General features: G+C 39.6%; 1 protein-coding gene across 3 annotated transcripts in view; it reads left to right on the top strand.

Annotated features, from left to right (window-relative positions):
- LOC141405239 (uncharacterized) overlaps positions 1-22,361 on the top strand; it is a 62,473-nt gene that overhangs the window by 3,646 nt on the left and 36,466 nt on the right. Inside the window, exons 1-2 of one of the 3 annotated variants that reach the window (XR_012413167.1) lie at positions 14,608-14,754; positions 14,883-15,362. The exons of 1 other annotated variant lie outside the window; for it this stretch is intronic. Coding sequence is in view for 1 of the 2 variants with exons in the window: in XM_073989340.1 (XP_073845441.1) it covers positions 14,724-14,754 (31 nt within the window). In the remaining variant the exon portion in view is untranslated. Of the gene's footprint in view, positions 1-14,569; positions 14,755-14,882; positions 15,363-22,361 lie in introns of those variants that run through there. One more of the 3 variants, XM_073989340.1, reaches the window with a different exon arrangement.

Genomic DNA, 22,361 nt, shown 5'->3' with positions numbered 1-22,361 from the left:
TCAAATATATAATATAAAGTTCATAGCGCCCACGATTCGGCCATTACCTAAAAATCGCCATGAAGACTGCTAAAGGGAAATAATTTACCAGTGATATCATTACCACATAAGCCATTTACTTTTCAATGGCAGTCTTCATGATGATTTTTAGGTTATGGCCGAATCATGGGGGCTATGAACTTTATATTATACATTTAAATACTGGATTATATAGTAGACATCCTAAGCATATCCGCATTGCCATATGAAGATCCTATGACTTCCCCCGATGACGTAATTACAGCTTAAAGTACTCAAAATAAGCAATTTTTACAAGGTCCGTCGTATATTTTCTATATTTTTTTGATATATACTCACAATAACTATTTCAAAAACGATTTGTATCTAGCGTACAACATCTCCTTAATATATTAATGTCGAAAAACCCACAAAAAAATATTTGTTTGTATCCGAAAATAACGAAAGTCTGGGTTAAACTCGTAAAAACCGATTTTGAGCTATTTCTCAAAAACAAGAGCTGATGGAGAAAAACCGGGACCGGATTTGAAAATAACTCGCCGATTTCATCTAGAAACAACTGCAACATCGTCTGAAACATTCAACTTTTTCAATTTTGTTGAGCAGTGTTATCAACCTTAAACACTTTTTGAAAAGTTTTTGCATTTTATATTTAAATGTCGGTAATCGGTTAACTATTCCAATAATTTCAGATCCAATTGCACATTTGTTTTTAAAGCTTTTGGCGACTTTCTGAAGTTTAAGAGTACATTACGAAATATTGTCCACTATTGGGATATATTTTGAGATTCCGAAGTGATAAATTACTTTTTATACCCTCAGCCCTTAGGCTAAAGAGGGTATTTACACTTTGATACGGCCAAAAATGTGCCTCATCGAAATAATGGTTTTAGACCCCAAGTATGTTTGTACGATATCCGTTTCAGACAATTTTGAGTCGATCTAGCAATGTCCGTCCGTCTGTCTGTCTGTCCGTCTGTCTGTCTGTCTGTCTGGCTGGCTGGTGCGCACGATAACTCTGGAACGGATCTATCGATTCGGTTCAAATTTTGGGTATCGAAATATTTTGTCCAGATTTGATTTAAGTTCGAAGATGGGCCATATCGGTCCACTCCTTTAGGTACCTCCCCCACAAAAGTTCAAAAATGTTCGGAAAAATTGTCCGCACGATAACTCTTGAAGGGAGTAACCGAATTAGTCCATACTTTGCACATCGTAACATTTCTACCAGACATAGATGAGGTTCCAATATGGACCCTATTGGTTCACTCTTTCGGGTACCTCCCACACAAAATTTTCCTTAAGGCCTGCTCTCGAATCGCTTTGATTTTTGTTGCAGCCACTTGTATTCACTACCCCCATTACGACGATATAATTTTTTTCAGGAGCAAGTCCATATATCCTCAGAAATCAGCACGAAAACTGCAAACAACCCATATAATACCATGTGTCGTAGTTGGAGTGCACGATAACTCTCGAACGGATCAACATATTTGGTTAAAATTTTGGGTCTTTCAATATTTTGTCCAAACTTTGTTTAAGTTCGAAGATAGACCATATCGGTCCACTCCTTCCGGTACCTCCTCCACAAAGGTTCAAAATTTTTCGCCAAGATTGTGGGCATGGTAACTCTAGGAGGGAATAACCGAATTGAGCCAAACATTGCTATTGGTAATATTACTTTCAGGCATAGATCGAGTTCTAATATGGACTATATCGGTCCACTCATTAGAGTACCTCCCACACAAAATTTGGAAAAAGTATATTTTAACAACTCCTTTCTGATCTTATTAATTTGTGACGCAGCAGGTTGCACTTGCGGCCCCTGTTACGACGTTGTAATTTTTCTTCGTGGGAAAATCCATATTCCTGAGATAATGACCGAAAAAGGTCCAGAAAATCCTACCGGCACACAGTGGTCCCACTTGTATGGAAAAGAGTGCCAAAAATGGTTCTAATCGAGCTACCGCCTCCAAATTTTAAACGTAGCTTTATAACAAGCCAAAAAGATAGAAAACCCATTTTTAGTCGATGTAGGTCCATATTTGGGTATAGCTCCCATAGGAAGGTACCGCCCGATTTGTGGTATTTTGACGATTTTAGCCAATATAACCAACCGATTTGGATGTTTTTTTGCATTTTGAGTTCCGAGTGAATAAACTACCTCCTTGCAAAAAATATTCAATATAGGTCCACGTTTAGGTATAGCCACCATATAAATGTACCCTCAGATTTTCGGTATTTTGACAATTTTAGCGAAATTTTCCAACTGATTTGGCTGTAATTTGGCATTTTGAGTTCTGAGTGAACCAAATACTTCCATGCAAAAAATGGTCAATATCGGTCTACGTTTAGGTATAGCCCCCATATAAACGTACCTCCCGATTTTCGAAATTTTGACGATTTTACCCATATTTTCCAACCGTTTTGGCTGTAACTTGGCATTTTGAGTTCTGAGTGAGCAAAATACCTCCCTGCCCAAAATGTTCAGTATAGGTCCAAGCTTAGGCATAGCTCCCATATAAACGTACCTCCCGATTTTCGGAATTTTGACGATTTTACGGGCGTGGTGTAAGAGGAATAACTTAGCGGGTGGCAGATGGGGGCAGCTGGACTTTTTTTAATCGTAAACTAGAGACTTTCCCCTGCATTTTACATAAAATTTCGAGACTCACAAATGCTCACAACATTAGTAAAACTCAACATAGATTTATAGTAATTATATTAAAAATAGCAGAAAAAGTCAATTATTAAGTTTTTATTTTTAATGAAGTTAGGAAACGAATTATGAATTTGTTTTTTCTTAAAAATATTGCCAATACCATCACCTTTAAGTTTAATTTTGAAAATTGCACATTTACCTCTCAAATTTTTTATAATTTTACTCATAACCTACGAATGCTTTGCGGATGTATATTTCGTTTTTAAGGCTTCACATACAAATCACAACTTTTTTGACTTAACTTGGCGTATAACCGCTGTAAATTTACAAAAATAAGGCTGGATGTTTAAAATTTGATGTGTTTAGAGAATATTTAATTCAATCGCAATAAAATTTGTCGCCATCAATTTTTCGATTTTTGTCCACGGGCGGAACCACTGTGCGGCACCACCTAAACTGGCTAAATAACCCTTTAAGAGAGAAATCGATTTAGCTCAAACTTTGTAAATTGAAAAGTAAAATTGTAATATATTTAAATTCAGAAAATTAAGTACAACATATTTAATTATATAGTCCGTAAGGAAAATATCCATAGACTAATAAAGAAAAAAAATATTTCCTACAGATTTGTATTAGGTCCGAATATGTACTACATCGGATCACTCCTATTGGTACACCCTACCCAAAATTTGGAAAAAATGCACTCGTCTTGGATCATTCTGAATTTTGTTGCAACATGTAGTTTTTTGCGGCCCTTTCCATCCTTGGAAAAATTTCCTACAGAAGTATTGTGTTAACTTTTTTTCTTCGGGTACGTGGCTGAGGGTATATCTCTGTCGGCTCAGCTGACAGATACTTTCTTACTTGTTCTTTTAAAAAATGATTGGTTCAATACGTTTTGAATAAGAATTAACTTTAATATAAATTAATTTTGACGTAGGGGATGGAAGATACCAAGGAACGGTCCTGACCGGCTTTAACATGGCAAAGCACAGGATTTATCTTGGTCCCTCTTTCATCTCAAGTGGACACTGACCTCCCTGGGGAACTCCCTTTAACACCCGTTAAAGGTAGTGAGCTAACATGTGCCGCACCATCCATAAAAACGTTAAAAACTTGGGTTTGGGCGCCAGGTTAGTAACCCTCCCCTAGAAAAAACAGCCTACTATGAATAAACGAAAGAAAAGAAAAACAAACCCCTCTAAAGTTGACGACCCCCGGAAACGTTTTAAGGACCATGATCTGCCAATCTGCACCTGGAATGTTCGCACTCTTTATAGAGAATGTGCAGTTTACGCATTGTACAAGAAAGTACAAGGCCGACATTACTGCCATACAGGAAATACGATGACACAAAGCATGAGTTTGGTTGCGGATTTTTTAGTTGGTCGGAGCTTAAAACATCTGGTCTTCAGCTTCACCCCAGTAAATGAAATACTCGCTGCAATTCGATTAAAAGCAAAATTCTTCAACATCAGCTTTATGGGCGCTCATGCTCCCACTGAAGACAAGGACGAACAGGCCAAAGATATATTTTACGAGCGCTTAGAAGAAACTTATGACCGTTGCCCTGCCCAAGACATTAAAATTATACTAGGCGATTTTAATGCCAAAATTGGAAAGGTGAATATCTTTGGCCCAACAGTCGGGGAATTCAGTCTCCACAGTGAAACATCTGACAATGGTATGAGCTTGATAGACTTTGCAGCTGCAAGAAGCATGGTAGTTAGCAGTACCAGATTTAAGCATCTCGATATTCATAAGGGCACCTGGCTGTCGCCAGATCAAAGAAGAAATCAAATTGATCATGTTGTGGTAGATGGAAGACATGCATCAAGAGTGTTGGATGTACGATCGTTCCGAGGTGCAAACATAGACCGGATACCAGAGACTTCCACCAAGGAATACATGGTATGACCAGGAGTGTCGTGCTGCTACCGAAGAGAAAAATGCGGCAAATAGGGCTACTTTACAATTAGTAGCAACGCGTAGCGCACGAGAGAGGTATCGGGAGAAAAGGAGAGAGGAGAAACGTCTTTTCCGCAATAAAAAGAGAGAGATGGAAAAGCGGGAGTGTGAATAAATCGAGATGTACAGGAGACAGAATGAAGTCCGAAAATTCTACCAAAGAGTGAAACATCAAACTGATGGCTTTGGAACTGGCACATCCTCCTGTAGAGACCAGCAAGATAATCTGGTAACTGATACAGATAGTGTGCTAAGGATATGGAAAGAGCATTTTTCCAAACTGTTGGTATCCAATAGTAGCGAAGTCGACGAAGATCCAAGATCCCAGAAGATGGTATTGAATGTATACCACCCGGCCAAGATGAGGTTAAGACAGCAATAAACCGGCTGAAGAATAATAAGGCAGCAGGAGCTGATGGCCTACCAGCCGAGCTGTTTAAAAACGGAGGCGACACGCTGATAAGGTGTATGCATCAGCTAGTTAGCTCCATCTGGCAGGAAGAAAGCGTACCCGACGATTGGAACCTGAGCATCCTGTGTCCCGTCCATAAAAAAGGATCCAACTATAGGGGCATAAGTCTTCTTCCTATCGCCTACAAGATAGTGTCAGGGATATTGTACGAACGACTAAAGCCCATGTTCAACGAAATAATTGGACCATACCAATGCGGCTTTAGACCTGGCAAGTCCACCATTGACCAGATATTTACCCTGCGGCAAATCCTGGAGAAGACCCAAGAGATGCAGATCGACACCTACCACCTTTTTGTCGATTATAAAACAGCCTCCGACAGCCAGCTACGTTCAAAGGCATTCCAAGCCATGTCTGAATTTGGTATCCCCGCAAAGCTCATTTGGCTTTGTAAAATGACTCTAACTGACACAAGATCTTCAGCTAAAATAGGAAAGAACCTCACAGAAGAGTTTTGTACTAAAAGAGGTTTCAGGCAAGAAGACAGCCTTTGGGGTGATCTTTTCAACATCCTGCTAGAAAAGGTGATACGAGAGGCAAACGTCAAAAGAAGTGGCACAATCTACACCAATAGCCACATGTTACTTGCTTATGCTGATTATATAGACATCATGGGACGATCAGTAATAGAAGTAACCGATACCTTTATGAAGGTCGAAGGAGAATCTGCTAAAGTGGGTCTGGCGGTAAACGGCGAGAAGACCAAGATGATGGTGTCGACGCGCAATGCGTTCATTGAGATCGGGCCAACTGTTGAAGTTGGTTCCTATAATTTTGAGGTAGTAAAAGACTTTGAGATATACCTCGACACCGCCGTAAACACAACAAACGACATCAGTTGTGAAATAAAAAGTAGAACTGTATTGTTGTTGTCACAGTGTTTTTGTTATGTTTATTTGTTCGTTCCTCTGTTCAATCTGGCTCTGGGTCTATCTCCAGTTCCAGAAAAGTGGCTGCTTCGATGGGATGTAGCCACAGATCCACTGGAGTTAGATGGGTAGGTTTGGCGGGGCAGTTTAAAAGGTGTTGTGTGTCGTGCGGACCCATGCCGCGTACTGGGCATATGTCTTGCACGGCGCGATCGATTTCCGCCCAATACGAATTTAGGCGACTGCAATATCTCGAGCGTAGTTGAGCCAAAACTACTCTGGTTTGTCGTGACAGCTGACGCTCCTCAGCTCCAATAGATGGAGGATGTACTCCGAGTACTTTATTCACACTATAATTGCTTAAGGCCTTGGCAACTGCGTCCGTGTGAATGCTATTCAATCCTGATTGATATGCTTGTTGATCTAGGGGTTCTCTCCTGTATCGTTGGACTTCTCCCTCTAGAGCATGGATATCCTTCCTGATCTCCCTGAATGGGCCGGGCCTACCCACAAGATGGTGATTGGGATGGCTCACACGGTAACATCCAAGCTGGTAATGCAACGAAAACATCTCATTGTGTTGCTTTACAGGAAGAATTTTTGCCTCCTCATGTAAATGGTCCACTGAAGATTTGAGGAGGCATCCTGTCGCTGTTCTCAGGGCGGCATTCTGGCAAGTTTGAATCTTTTTCCAGTTCGAATCACACAATCTCGGGGACCAGACTGGAGCCGCATAGCTTACCACAGACCTACCTATCGCGTTATACGTGGCCAACAAGGTTTCTTTATCTGTACCCCAAGTGCTGCCGGCTAGGAACTTGAGGACCTTGTTCCTACTTTTCAACTTGTCGCAGATAGCTGCGGCGTGTGCGCACGACGTGAATGTAGTGTCGAATGTGACCCCTAAAATTTTAGGGCAGTTTGTGGTCGGAATTCTGGTACCGTCGACCACGACATTCAACTCACGTCCAAACTGCGCTGTCCATGTGGTGAACAGAGTGGCTGTAGATTTTGTGGGGGAAATCTGCATATTCCTCGAATGGAAAAAGTTGGTAAGATCAGTTAAATAGTTGTTCAGTCTCTCACAAATGTCATCAGGATAGGTACCCGACGCCAAGATCGTGCAATCATCCGCATACGTCACGATCTCAATGCCGTCTGGAGGGGGTGGAATACAAGAGAGGTAGAGGTTAAACAGTTCCGGAGATATCCCCCCACCTTGGGGAACTCCCTGTTTCACTCTACGGGGTTTGGACTTCTTATTCCTGAATTCCACGTACGACTGGCGTCCACACATATAGTTGACTATCCAACGTTTCAAGCTTGGCCGGAGGGTTGTCTGCTCAATGTCCTCAACCAGCGTGGAGTGCCTGGCTGTATCAAAGGCTTTTGATAAGTCAAGAGCCACCATCACTGTTCTATCGCACGGCCGTCTCTGGTTGAGTCCTTTACAGATATATGTGGTAATGGCGTGCAGCGCTGTTGTCGTGTTGTGCTGCTTACGGAATCCATGTTGATGATGGGCAACTTGATAGCTATTTCTGATACTGGGGAGGATCAAGGCCTCAAGTGTCTTTGCTACGGGCGACAAAAGCGAAATCGGTCTGTACGATTCACTTTTGCTGGCATCCTTGCCTGGCTTCCGTAGTGGGACCACCCTGCCCATTTTCCAGACTTCGGGAATAACGAGGGTGGCTAGCGACAAGTTGAAGACTTTGGTGAGATCCTCGACTCCCGACTCATCCAGCTGCTTCAACATTACCATGGAGATTCCATCAGGGCCCAAGGCTTTGGATGATTTAGCGTTCCTGATGGTATTGGCAACATCATCCATTGCAAATTGTGGTGGTTCATCCTCGGCAGGAAGAGATCTGAGGCGACGTAATACTCTTCTCTTCGTCCTGTCACTCTCGGGATGCTCGACAAACTGTCGATTGAAATTACTTGCGCACCTCTTCGGGTCAGTCAACGTAACGTCGCCAAACGTGACTGAGGTCCTATCTTCCCTTCTTCCAGGGTTCGAGAGTGACTTAACCGTTGCCCACAATTCACCTATACCGGCTCCAATGTTGCAGCTCTTCAGATGATTTAACCATTTGTTCCGCTTATGCTCGCCGACCAACCTGTTAACTTCCAGTGTCAGCTCCCTGACTCTGGGATCATTGGGGTTGATACGACGAAGCTCATCACGCTCGTTTGCTAATCCCGTCGCCTCTGCTGGGAAATTTGGTCTTACTTCGGGTATTCGACCAGCAGGGATATGACGAGCGGCTGCAGCAGTGATGATGTCCCGGAACGTCCTTTCCGCTACCCGAACATCAGAAGGATTGGGCAATTGGCCAACAGATGCTACTTTGGCTTAAGTAAGCACTTTAAAAACAAAGCCACAACTCGTCAGACAAAAATAACTCTTTACAAAACACTGATACTACCTACCCGTGCAGTGCTTGACGTGTTTGAGAGAAAAATTCTTCGAAAGATCTACGGACCGATCTGCGTTGACGGTGAATATCGACGTCGTATGAACCACGTATCTGCTATACAACGACATCAATATAGTTAAACGTATCGAGATGCTGCGATTTCGTTGGCTAGGCCATATCATAAGAATGAGCGATGATGAACCCGCTAAAAAGGAGTATAAATTCGAGCCACATGGCGGTGCACGCAGAATTGGCAGACCAAAGAATAGATGGCGCAAACAAGTGGATGAAGAGATGACAAGGCGCCGTATTCCAAAAACCGAAGCACTAAACAGAGAGAATTGGAGATATTTTCTTAGTTCGGTCTATGGAACAAATGCTCTGTAATGGGCCAGCTAAGTAAGTATAAATTAATTTTTATACCCTCAGTACGAGGGCTGAACGATAACTATCTGGCCTAACAATGAAAGTGCGAATATTTACCCTCAAAAAGGATTTCACAGTTTTCTTAAGTAGTCTCCAGCATTATTTATACACTTTTTCGTGCGCTCAAACTTATTGGCAAAACATGGTTTTTGAACGCTTTAACAGCATTTTCAGGCAACAAAAATTGTTGACCACCCCTTTTTTCTTGCTGTGCTGGAATCAAATGAAATCATGGGATCCCCAGTCAGGGCTGTACGAAGGATGACCCATCAATTCCACGTTTTGTCCGGTCAAACAGGCGCTGCACAGTGTCCGATTTTCCAAAAAACCTGGCCAAAAATCAAAAAAAAAATTATCAATTTACACTAAAAAGGGTCAGATATTGTTTATAGGATCCCAGTGCGTGTAGTTATGAAAAATATATACATTTCTTGTTTAATAAGTGGGTATAAAAGCAGGTCAAAGTGACCCTATTTGGAATTTTATTTTTTTTAATATTTAAGTTGTTTACAAATCTATGACAATATGCAATATAAACAACGGTTATTAAATATTTTCTTTTTGTAATTGTAATGAAAGGTATGTGCAACGTTTTTAAGATGTTCAGTGTCGCCAATGAATTGTGCGTTCTTTAATAATTGATGTCCGTACTTGTTAATTTTTTTCAAGATAAATTTTTACAATAAATTATGAAAATATTTGTGAGTAAGATCGAGTTGGGCCGTGTAATTTATCATTTCATAAAAAAGGAAGGGTTTTTTACCAATTTCCATCGAAACATCCAGCACATATTTGCACTTTTCATTTTTATGTGATATTTTGTCTTGCAGGTATATACAGATTTTCTTTCATTTAGAATGTCAGAATATAAGTAGTATAGGGTCACTTTCTGGCGTTTGGGCATAATTTAGAGTTTTGATATATTTTAAGACCTATAGTAAAATTTTATGGCGAACAAATTTCTAGAATATTTTGGTCTGATCCGACCACATTTTATAGGAGATTTTAAAGATTTGTGGAAAAAGGGACCAAAAGGCTCCCTTTTATGACTCGCACGAGGGTTAATATTCCTTGCATTCTTGTCAGTAAAGTTACCAAAGACATTATACACCTAAAGTGCAAGGATTCCAAGTGATCTCAACTCAAATATTTCCAAAACTGTAGAAATTGTGGAAGCTTGCACCCCTATTTTAGTTTCTTGGTTTTTTGGCAAAATTGATACCGATATTTCCTTGGTATGTAATGCAAATAGGGATTTCATTTCTTTGGTGACTTATAGTGAAATTTAGCTGAGAACATTTTTGTCTTTGATGCCAATCTTCTAAAATGATGCTTTGTATGACAATTTTTGCCAAAACTTTGATGAAGTACGACATTAACCCTAAAATGTTTTTCTAATTTGCATATTTCTGGAGTTAAGGTAAGATATAGAGTTTTGGGGTATTCTAGGACCTATAGTAAAAATTGATGGCGAAGAAATTTGTAGAATATTTTGATCCGATTAGATCACATTTTATAGGAGGAGGGACCAAAAAGACCCCTTAAATTACCGCCTGAGGGTTAAATAATATCAAAAATGTAATCAGCGGCCCGAAAAACATAAGAACCAAAGGTTAGGTCAAAATCCATTCATTTTTAGAGTTTTGGCCAGGTTTTTCGGAAAATCGGACACTGCGCTTTGAATCGATGTGTGAGAGCCCACATTGTCATGATGCAGAATGATTTGTCTTCTCTTGTTCGTTTTTCGAACTTCTCCGGAAACTTTAGGCAAACAAATTATAGTGTACCACTCAGAATTAACCGTCCTATATTTCTCAAGCCGTATAGTCGCCACACGGTCAGTCTTTTTGAAGAAACAGGCAACCTTTTGCTTCGAAGTGCTTCTTACATGAACAATTTTCGTTGGATTTGGCTCGCTTTCGAAGACCCTAACGGCCGATTCCTGCTTTGTTTCAGGCTCCTAAGCATAGATTCTAGATTCGTCGTCTGTGACGATCTTATAAACGTCTTTTGAAACACCGCGATCGATTTTATGCTCAATTTCTTTGAGCCAATTCACAGGAGCCTTTTTCTTTTGAGCTATTGTCCAATTTTGCTGGATCTAACGAGAAAAATCCATTTCTGCTGCCAGGTGTTTACGCATTATCAAATGTTAGTTGGTGGAAGATATGCCCAAGGATGTGTCTATCTCACGGAATTTAACATGGCGATCTCGCATTATCCGTTCATGCACGGCATATTTTTTCCGATTTAATTTGATCGATACACTCTTGCGGTGATTATCTACGACAACATTTGTGAATATTTCTTGGACGAAAATGTTCACAAGTAAGCCTGCGTTTACAAATGACAGGACAGTTGACTTCATGTATTGATTGTCAAAATCCCACAACTTGCCTGTATGACGTAGGCGTCCAGACAACTGCGAAAACAGTTGTGAAATTTTGAATGAAAATCGTCGATTTCTTTTTGTTTTCCGTTTACATATTTTGTTTTGTACATATTCTTTTGTTTTCAGCACATTTAAATTATCATCTCACTTCTTTTTCACAAAAATGTCAACAATTTGTCAACCCGGCTGTCTGTGAAAAACTGATGGACAGCTGAGAGACAAACGACAAATGTATGCATGTGTTAGTAAATCAGAGTTGTATTTGAAGACAAACTGTCTGGTGTAAACGCCTAGTAAATTCCATTTTTTTTGCAAAGTGATTTTTTCAAGTCACTGTAAACAACACATAACATGGTCGTACGGCAAACTGTCCTGAGTAAGTCTAGGCTAAAAACTGTTAAACTATCCAAACAAATTTTCAAATAGCGCCTGGCAATACGTGGTGTTGCCTAGGCCAAGTAGTTTTAGTGCAGCGTGCACTTTCATACGGACAAAATGTGCCTCATAGAAATAATGATTTTAGACCCCAAGTATGTTTGGGCGAAATCCGTTTCAGACAATTTGAAGTCCGTCTATCTGCCTGTCTGGCTGGCTGGAGCGCATGATAACTCTCGAACGGATCAACCGATTCGGTTCAAAATTTGACATTCGTAATATTTTGTCCAAACTTAGTTTAAGTTCGAAGATGGGTTATATCGGTTCACTCCTTCCGGTACCTCCCACACAAAAGTTCGGAAAATTTGTGTGCACGCAACTCTTGAAAGGAGTAACCGATTTGACCCATACTTTGCACATCGTGAAATTTCTACCAGACTTAGATGAGGTTCTAGTATGGATTCAATCGGTCCACTTCTTCTGGTGCCTCCCACACAAAATTTCTTTGTTTTTTGTTGTAGCAACATGTATTCACGGTCCCGCATACGAGGGTACAAGTTTCATCCGGGGCAAGTCCTTACTACCTGAGCAAATAGCCTGAAAAGTGGAAAAAACCCCTATGACACCGTATGTAGTGTTTCGAGCGCAAGATAACTCTCGAACGGATTTGCCGATTCGGTGCCAAATTTGGCCTTCGTAGCTTAAGTTCGAAGATAAGTTCTCTCCTTCAGGTACCTCCCCCACAAAAAGTCGAAAATGTTCTTAAAATTGTGCGCGCGATAACTCTTGAAGGGGGTGACTTTATACATCCTAATATAACTACCAGATATAGATCAGGTACGAATAAGAACTATATTTGTCCATTCCTTTTAGTACGTCCCACACAAAATTTCGGATAAGTTCACTTTAAAACCTGCTCTCGAATCACTCTGATTTTTGCTGAAACAACTTGCATTCGCTGCTTCAGTTAACGTTTTTTTTTTCAAGGGCAAGTCCATACTTCTAGAGTAAACAGTTCAAAAATTGGCCTTCGTCATATTTTTTCCAAATTTAGTTTCAGTTCGAAGATGGGCAATACCGGTCGACAACTTTAAGTACTTCTCCTGAATGTTTAAAAAATGTCACTAAAATGGTATGCACGATATCTCTTGAACCGGGCAACTAATTTGGTCCAAACTTTTGATCTCCTAATATTTTGTCCAAATTTTGTTTAACTTCTAAAATGTCCCATATCAGTCCCCTCCTTAGGGTACTTACCCCACAAAAGCTCAACACTTTTGTCTAAGTACAATTTAGGGTCTGTTCGAAGATCCTTTGGAAATGTATACCGATGCTGTTCGTTGTGGTCCTGTTTACAGCGATATTGTGTTTTCCGTGGACAAGTCTATGATTCCTGGCATATTGGTCCAAAAGTTATACGATGACCCACGGAAATGACTAGTGGGTGTGATATCTATCGAAAAGATATGACTCTCAAAATAAGATCCACTTTCATAATGGACTATGTCTTTAAGTATCTCCTCCTCAACATTTTTGAAATTTAATCCCAATCCACATTTTTGTTGGCAAGTTCAAATGTCCGAAAAGGCCCCAAAATTCTGAAAATGCCCTAAATACATTCGGTCTGAGGCTCAGAGTATATCTCTGTCGGCAAAGCCGACTGATACTTTTTTACTTGTTTATAGAAAAAAACACCACCGTAGGGGACTTCTATAGAATAGAAGAACAACGTAGGGGGCGTCTTTAGAATAGAAGACCACCGTAGGGGGTTTCTATAGAATAGAAGAACAACGTAGGGGGCGTCTTTAGAATAGAAGACCACCGTAGGGGGCTTCTATAGAATATAAGAATACCGTAGGGGGCATCTATAGAATAAAAGACCACCGTAGGAGGCTTCCATAGAATAGAAGGCCACCGTAGGGGGCTTGTATAGAATAGAAGACCCCCGTAGGGGCTTCTATAGAATAGAAGACCAAGGGGGCTGCTATAGAATAAAAGACCACCGGCTGCTATGGATTAAAAGACCCCCGTAGGGAGCATCTATAGAATAAAAGACCACCGTAGGGGGCTTCCATAGAATAGAAGGCCACCGTAGGTGCCTTCTATACAATAGAAGAGCACCGTAGGGGGATTCTATACGATAGGTCACCGTCGCACTATTTCTTCAATTGCCTACATAATGAATGAATTCCAAGAAAAAGTTAAAAATTAAAACTCATACAAATTTCCGAAAATGCTGATTTCATTGTAGCTATTTGAAGGGAAAATTCACCTGAAATTCCATGAAAATGATTTCATTTTCTTTGAACAATGACACAAGTCGAGAGTCAGTGCTTTTTATGAGGCAATGTGTGTTGTCATAGCCTGGTGTTTTTGTTGTAGACAATCAATTTAAATGAACAACAACGACACAACAACGATGGAAGAAACCAAAATAGACCACAAAAAGCAGGTTTGGTTTCCCTGATTATAAATGCCCTGCACCCAAATAATTTTGTTTAATCAACATGAAAATTCCAAAATAGAAAAAAAAACAACAACCACAAAACCCCCAAGAAAATCACCAAAGCACATCAGAGGCAATGAAATAAGCAAAGCAGAGAAGAAGGAATTGAAGAAGAATGACAAAGTAGAAAGAAGAAAAAAGCTTAGAATGTACAAAACGAACCAAGCAAGTGAGACACGTGAAATTGACGACCCACTTTCCCTTAAAAATAAAAATGTGTAGATACACAATCATTAAGGCAACAACAACAACAACACATAGCACAGCAACGATGACAACGCGACGGACGAACGACACACAACTTGAGTTAGCAGCAACAGCAAATGAATCTATTCGCCACATACCCATAGACCAAACCCGTTCGTGGGCATTGATTTGGTTACGAAGTTTTTCGGCAAATCACACACACGCGACCCGAACGCAAAGTAAAAGAGCAAATGTTTTGATTTTTTTTCTTCAGTCTTGTACTGAATTTCATGCAAGCAGGTTGATGCCGCTTTATTTGTTTATTTTTGGGTACACAGAAAAGATTTTGCAGTTGTACAGCAAATATGTGGAGGGAAGAATTTGAAAATGATTTTTGTTTTGTATTAATATTTTTAATGACGCAGAATGCCTCGTCTGCAATGCAACAATAAAAAAAGTATGTATGCTTAGAAAGTCTTAAAAAATCATTTTTATATACAATTTGTTTTTTCTCTCAAAAAAATTAACATATGAAGAAAAATACTTTTCAAATTATGAAGTTATTTATAGTATTTTTAATTTAAGTCATACAAAGCGAACGCGCCAACAATATATTTTTCATTTCACACTCAATATGAAAATCATCACCCTGTTCTGTCAGTGTAATTTTACCCACACCTAAACAATTTAAGCGCTCGCTCTTCTTGGTCGGCTATGCCATAGACACATAGATACAAACTTTAGCGCACTCACACACTTGGAAACCAGCAAACACAGAAAATTGTTAGATACAAAGAAGAGGCCACTTGGCGCATGAGTGCGAGTGAAGCAGCAATAAAGTATACGAACAAAGTAACCAAATTGTGTGGCACAAAGAGAATCTCAACTGAGGAGAGATAGAGTGAAAAATGTGTGAACAGTTTTCATTTCGTTGGAGATGAGTGGGGAATAGAATCGTTGGAGAATAAGAGGAAGAGAGGAATACATAAATAAAGGAGAAAAATAATAAAGGGGTAAACGTTGTGAGAATAAATAGTGGAAAAAGGAGAACTACAGCTTTTTGAATGGGGAAAATTTTGGATACCACTGAGTATATGTGGTGCTGGCGTCGAAAAATAGTAGTTGTTGTAAGAAACAAATGGAAGGGGTATTAGAAAAAATAATAGATAAGAAAAAAGCTTTCATCCAATCATTGTTTTACTGTGTTGAGAATAACAAACTGAAAAATTGAGGGAATATTTTTTCTTATTTTTTTTTTTATTTTTTTTTTTTTTTTTGTAAAGAGCGCAATGGCAAAACATGAACATTTGTAGAGATTTTGATAAGATTTTAATTAACTGTATTACTAGTTTTTTGTTTTAAAATTTAATTTAAAAATATGGAATGGTTTGCAGCTATTGATGTGTGCAATATTCTGCTGTTGAGAAAATCATTTGTTTTCTCCCTTCCTCTTTACATTTTTTAACAAAAGTTGTTTTCCGTGTTTTTTTCGTGGTATCCGTTCCAAAGTTTAATCAAATTATTTCATTGCGTTTCTTGGAAAGGAGAATGGAAGAAGGCAAATGGCACAATGTTATGTGTAAATATTGACAAATTAAGGATTCTTGAAAGTTGAAATTAGGAAATTAATTTTCCGTTTGTATTGTTAATTTTGTAGGCGAAATTAAAGTGAAAAGTTTTTTTTCTTTTCAATACTTTGCAGTCTTGTCTACGGTTCACAATTCAAGGAAGAGCTTCGCTTATCAAATCAGTTATCAAATGTCGCATCTTCCAGCTTACATTATACTCTCTTATCAGAATTTATCGTGCTATTATCATAGGAAAATTGCCGGAAAATTTTAGTGATACTTTTCTGATTTAACAGGTTATTGTTTTCGAATTGGGGAGTGTCCATAAATCTCTTCGTCCATGCATGCTCTGAGAACCATAAGGCTTTATTATTGGCCACTTTCTACATCTTTTTATACCCTTCTAGCCCAAAGGCTGAGGGTATAAATATTCCTTGGAATGTAATACACAACTCTTCAGAACATGTCATTGTTGTAAAATGCCTCTATCCCGTGTTATACCCTCATCCTTTAGGCTAAAGAGGGTATATACACTTTGATACGACCAAAAATGTGTCTCATCGAAATAATGGTTTTAGACCCCAAGTATGTTTGTACGATATCCGTTTCAGACAATTTTGAGTAGATCTAGCAATGTCCGTCCGTCTGTCTGCCTGGCTGGTGCGCATGATAACTCTCGAACGGATCAATCGATTCGGTTCAAATTTTGGGTATCGAAATATTTTGTCCAGATTTGATTTAAGTTCGAAGATGGGCCATAGAGGTCCACTCCTTCAGGTAACTCCCCCACAAATGTTCAAAAATTGGCGCAAAACTTGTGCGCACGATAACTCTCGAAGGGAGTAACCGAATTAAACCAAACTTTGCATATGGTAATACTACCTCTAGGCATACATCAGGTTCGAATATGGATTATATCGGTCCACTCCTTCAGGTACCTCCCACGCAAAATTTGAAATAAGTGCAGTTTAGTGACACCTCACGAATCATTATGAAATTTTTTGTAACAGGATGTTCATGCGGCCCCCATTACGTCATTGTAATTTTTTTCGAGGGCAAGTCCATAGTTCCCGAGATAATGGCGCATAACCTCAATAAAACGCTGCACTATGCCGCGAGTTCAAATAAACGGTGGCCAAATATAAAAGGAGTTGGCGTTGGCAGATGAATTTTGGTATAAACACTTATAGTTCACTGATAATGTCGAGAGCAAAAAATAGTCCCCATGCAACGGTTCTTCTTAATGTTTCGGTATTTTGAATATTTTAGCTAAACTTATCAACCAAATTGGTTGAATTTTGAGATGCGGGGTTTTCACTTTACAAAAAACTTTTCCGATAAAAATTAGGTCCACGTTTTGATATAGACCCCACATAACGGTACCTCCCGATTTTCGGAATTTTGAAGATTTCACGTATGTTTCACGCCCAATGGACCAAAAATCTTTTCTGATAAAAATTATGTACATAGGTCCACGTTTTGATATAGCTCTAATAGAACGATATCGCCCGATTTTCGGTATTTTCAAGGTTTTAGCCACATTAAACAACCAATGTAGCTGATATTTCGTATTTAGTCTTCGCCAGGTCTTGCTGTGAGTTTATTGAATATATCAAAATTTTGTCTTCAAATAAGAGAATTTTCTTAAAAAATTTGTTGACCGATTAATGGTCAACAAGCGGCACATTTTTTGTTAAAAATCGAAATTTTGACTTTGTATTCTTTTCCTTGACGGTGTATTCTTTTTCGGGGACAAGTCCATACTTTTTGAGATAATGGCCTTGGAGCTCCAAAAACATAACACTCGCGTACATACTTGGATTACATCCAAATATGGAACGTATGTACATACATCATACCACTCCTTAGGGTATCCCCCACACAAAATTTGAAACATGTAAAGTTTTTGGTTTTTTTTATACCCTCAGCATTTATGCTAACGAGGGTTTATACACTCTCATACGGGCAAAATGTGCCTCATCGAAATAATGGTTTTAGACCCCAAGTACAGCGGTGCCAAGTTGGTGGTTTTCCCGCTACTTGTGGTGATTTTTGACGTACAAAAACCACTGCTTAAGCAGGAATGTCAACTGTTTTAAGGTAAAAATCGCTACAGACCTATGGTGCGTATGTGGCTGTAGCGATTTTTACATCGGAACAGTTGGCATCCCTGCCCAAGTATGTTTGGACGAAATGTGTTTTAGACAATTTGGAGTCGATTGAACAATGTCCGTCTGTCTGTCTGGCTGGACCTCTCCCACAAAAGTTCGAAAATTTGTGCGCACGATAACTCTTGAAGGGGTAACCGATTTGGTCCATTGTTTGCCCATCGTGAACTGTGTACCAGACTTAGATAAGGTTTCAATATGGACTCAATCGGTCCACACCTTCGGGTACCTTCCACACAAAATGTCGGAAAAGTTCAGTTTAGGGCCATCTCTCGAATCGCTTTGATTTTTGCTTTAGCAACTTGTATTCACTGGCCCCCATACGACGGTATAAGTTTCATCAGGGGCAAGTCCATACTTCCTGAGAAAATAGCCTGAAAGTTGCAAAAAAAACCCCTTTGGCACCGTGTGAGGTGGTTGGAGCACATGATAACTCTCGAACGGGTCTGCCGATTCGGTCCAAAATTTGGCCTTAGTAATATTTTGTCAAAACTTAGTTTAAGTTCGAAGATGGGCCATATCGGTCCACTCCTTCCAGTACCTCCCCCACAAAAGTTCAATTTATTCTGTAAAATGGTGTGAACGATAACTCTCGATGGCCCAAACTTTGCACATTGTATTATTTCTTCTAGATATAGATCGGGTACGAACATGGATTATGTCGGTCCACTCCTTCGGGTACCTCCCACACAAAATTCGGATAAAGTGAAGCTTAGGAGCTCCTCTCGGATCATTTCGAAATTCTTGTCAGTAGGTTGTCCTTGCGGCTACCTTTACGACGGTAAAATTTTTTTCTTGCGCAAGTCCATGCTTCTCCATACTTCCTGAGATATTGGCCTGAAAGCTCCAAGAAACCCTGCTTACGGCACTAACCAAAATGACAAATCCGCTAGATAATTCACGCAGTGAGTTTCTGATTGGTGCAGACTTAGCACATCGTATTATTTCATCCAGTCATATATCAGGTTGGAATATAGACTATGTCGGTCCACTCCTTCGGGTAACTCCCACACAAAAAAAGTGAAGTTTAAGAGCTCTTCTCGCATCGTTTTGATTCTTTTTTCAGTTGGTTGTTCTAGCGGCCTCATTTACAATGGTACAATTTTTTCGGAGTAAGTCAATATCTCCTGAGGTAATGGCCCAAAAGCTCCAAAATTACTGCCGGCACATACTAAAATGCCTATTGGGCAAACATAGTTTAACGTAATATAATAGTTTGAGTCCTTTATGCAAAAATTTGGTTACTAAAAATCAATGACATATAGATTTTGTATAGCCCCACTTATTATTTTTTTTCTATCGGTTAACAAATGGCTATGTTATAGTGGTTTAAATCTGAAAAACCCCACAAAAAATATAACTGAATTTCTCACATTATTCAAAATAGCTATTGAACAAAACAAAAATTGAAAATATTTTTGAAAATTATGAGAAATGCAATTATAGTTTTTTTTTGTGGGGGTTTCAGACTTAAACCACTATAACTTAGCCATTTCTTAACCGATTAAAAAAAATAACATGTTCGAAAGATATAATTCACCCCTTTGAAAGAAGAAGGATCAATAGAAATCCGTTGTGAAAAAAGAAGATATGCCCCTTTAAATTTGAAAATGTAAGAAACCCAGACTATCACTTCTTTTACCGTTATCAAAAAATAAAACGAAGTGACCCAAATGAACAAAAGGCATTCTCGTTCACAGTTGGTCCGATCTCAATGGACGCATTGCGCGTCGACACCATCAACTTGGTCTTCTCGCCGTTTACCGCCAGACCCACTTTCTCCTTCGACCTTCATAAAGGTATCGGTTACTTCTTTTACTGATCTTTACTGATCTGTGGTATCTTCGTCGACTTTGCTACTATTGGATACCAACAGTTCGGAAAAATGCTCTTTCCATATCCTTAGCACACTATCTGTATCAGTTACCAGATTACCTTGCTGGTCTCTACAGGAGGATGTGCCAGTTCCAAAGCCATCAGTTTGATGTTTCACTCTTTGGTACAATTTTCGGACTTCATTCTGTCTCCTGTACATCTCGATTTGTTCCCGCTTTTCCATCTCTCTCTTTTTCCTGCGGAAAATACATTTCTCCTCTCTCTCCTTTTCTCCCGATACCTCTTTAGTGCGCTACGCGTTACTACTGATTGTTAAGTAGCCCTATATGCCGGATTTTTCTCTTCGGTAGCAGCACGACACTCCTGGTCATACCATGGATTCCTTGGTGGAGGTCTCTGGTATTCATGTACTGATTTTGCGGCTATTTGCATGGAGTGGGCAAAGTTTTGCCATAGTCCTGATATGTTATCGGGTCGAGGAGGGCTTTGATTAAGCAATTGGGTCAGTTGAGTGGAATATGCTGTGGCTATCTGTTGTGATTGCAGCTTACCGATGTCCAACTTCCGTGTTGTGTCTGTTCGCACTTTGTTTGCTACGTTTAATCTGGTAGGTACCTTTGCTGCAACAAGGTAGGGGCCGAGTGTATGTTTGCACCTCGAAACGATCGTACATCCAACACGTTCGATGCATGTCTTCCATCTATCACAACGTGATCAATTTGATTTTTTGTTTTCTGATCTGGAGACAGCCAGGCGCCCTTATAAATATCGAGATGATTAAATCTGGTACTGCTAACTACCATGTTTTTTGCAGCTGCAAAGTCTATCAGCCTCATACCATTGTCAGATGTTTCATTGTGGAGACTGAATTTCCCGACTGTTGGGCCAAAGATATTCTCCTTTCCAATTTTGGCATTAAAATCGCCTATAATGATTTTAATGTCATGGGCAGGGTAACGGTCATATGTTTCTTCTAAGCGCTCATAAAATATATCTTTGGTCAGTTTGTCCTTGTCTTCAGTGGGAGCATGAGCGCAAATAAAGCTGATGTTGAAGAATTTTGCTTTTATTCGAATTGTAGCAAGTCTTTCATTCACTGGTGTGAAGCTGGAGACCAGGTGTTTTAACCTCCGACCAACTACAAATCCGCAACCAAACTCATGCTTTGTGTCATGGCTGCTATAAAATACAGTGCGTCACCTTTAGATGTTGTTGTGAGGCCTTTCCCAATCCATCGTAGTTGTATGGTATGGTGTATGGTATAGTGTATGGCAGTAATGTTGGCCTTGTACTTTTCAAGTACATCTGCCAATGCGTAAACTGCACCTTCTCCATAAAGAGTGCGAACATTCCAGGTGCAGATTCGCAGATCATGGTCCTAACCTTGCGGGGTTCGTCAACTTTAGACGGGTTGGTTTTTCTTTTGTTTTTTCTAGGGGAGGGTTACTAACCCGTCGTCGAAACCCAAGTTTTTAACGTTCTTATGGGTGAATGCCTAACCCAAACCCAAGTTTTTAACGTTCTTATGAACGCACGGCACATGTTAGCTCACCATGACCTATATTGGAAAATTATTCCCGAGGTGGGCACTGGTGGGCATCATGACTAAAACCTTAGGTCAATAAAACAAATGCAAATATATTTTTAAAAAGTTCCATGTCTGTCACCATGTCCATGTGGGGCTGTACCAAAAATTTGGCATTAATTTTTATACGCTCCACCATATGGAGGGTATAATTAAATTTGTCATTCTGTTTGTAACACATCGAAATATTCGTCGGAGACCCTATAAAGTATATATATTATTGATCAGCATAAAATTCTATGTCGATTTAACCATGTCCGTCTGTCCGTCCGTCTGTCTGGTGAAATCAAGATACAGCTCGCAATATTAAAGATAGAGAGTCAATATTTGGTGCAGAAGTTTTTATTACTTGTAGGATGGTTGGTATTGAAAATGGGATATATCGGTCGACGTTTTGGTATAGCCCCCATAGAACGGTACCTCCCGATTTTCGGTATTTTTAAGGTTTTAGCTTCATTATTATCCTACCATAATGGCTGAAATTTGGTTTTCGTTATCGTTGGGTGTATAAAACTTTCCACCTGAAATTTGTTGGTAGAAGTCCACGCATTCATATAGCCCCCATAGAACGGTACCTCCCGATATTCGGTATTTTGGAGGTTTTAGCTTCATTATCCCACCAAAATGGCAGAAATTTGGTATTTAGTTATCGTTGGGTGTATAAAACTTTCCACCTGAAATTTGTTGGTATAGGTTCACGCCTTCATATAGCCCCCATAGAACGATACCTCCCGATATTCGGTATTTTGAAGGTTTTAGCTTCATTATCCCATCGAAATGGTTGAAATTTGGTAATTAGTCATCGTTGAGGATATAAAACGTTCCACCTGAAATTTGTTGGTATATGTTGACGCCTTCATATAGCCCCCATAGAACGGTACCTCTCGAATTTCGGTATTTTGAAGGT

The sequence above is a fragment of the Musca autumnalis genome, unplaced genomic scaffold (genome assembly GCF_047663935.1).
Source record: "Musca autumnalis isolate F117 unplaced genomic scaffold, ASM4766393v1 scaffold_5, whole genome shotgun sequence".
NCBI classification, from domain to species: Eukaryota; Metazoa; Arthropoda; class Insecta; order Diptera; family Muscidae; genus Musca; species Musca autumnalis.
Note: the sequence above shows the minus strand (reverse complement) of the source record. Positions and strands in the feature narration are given on the sequence as shown.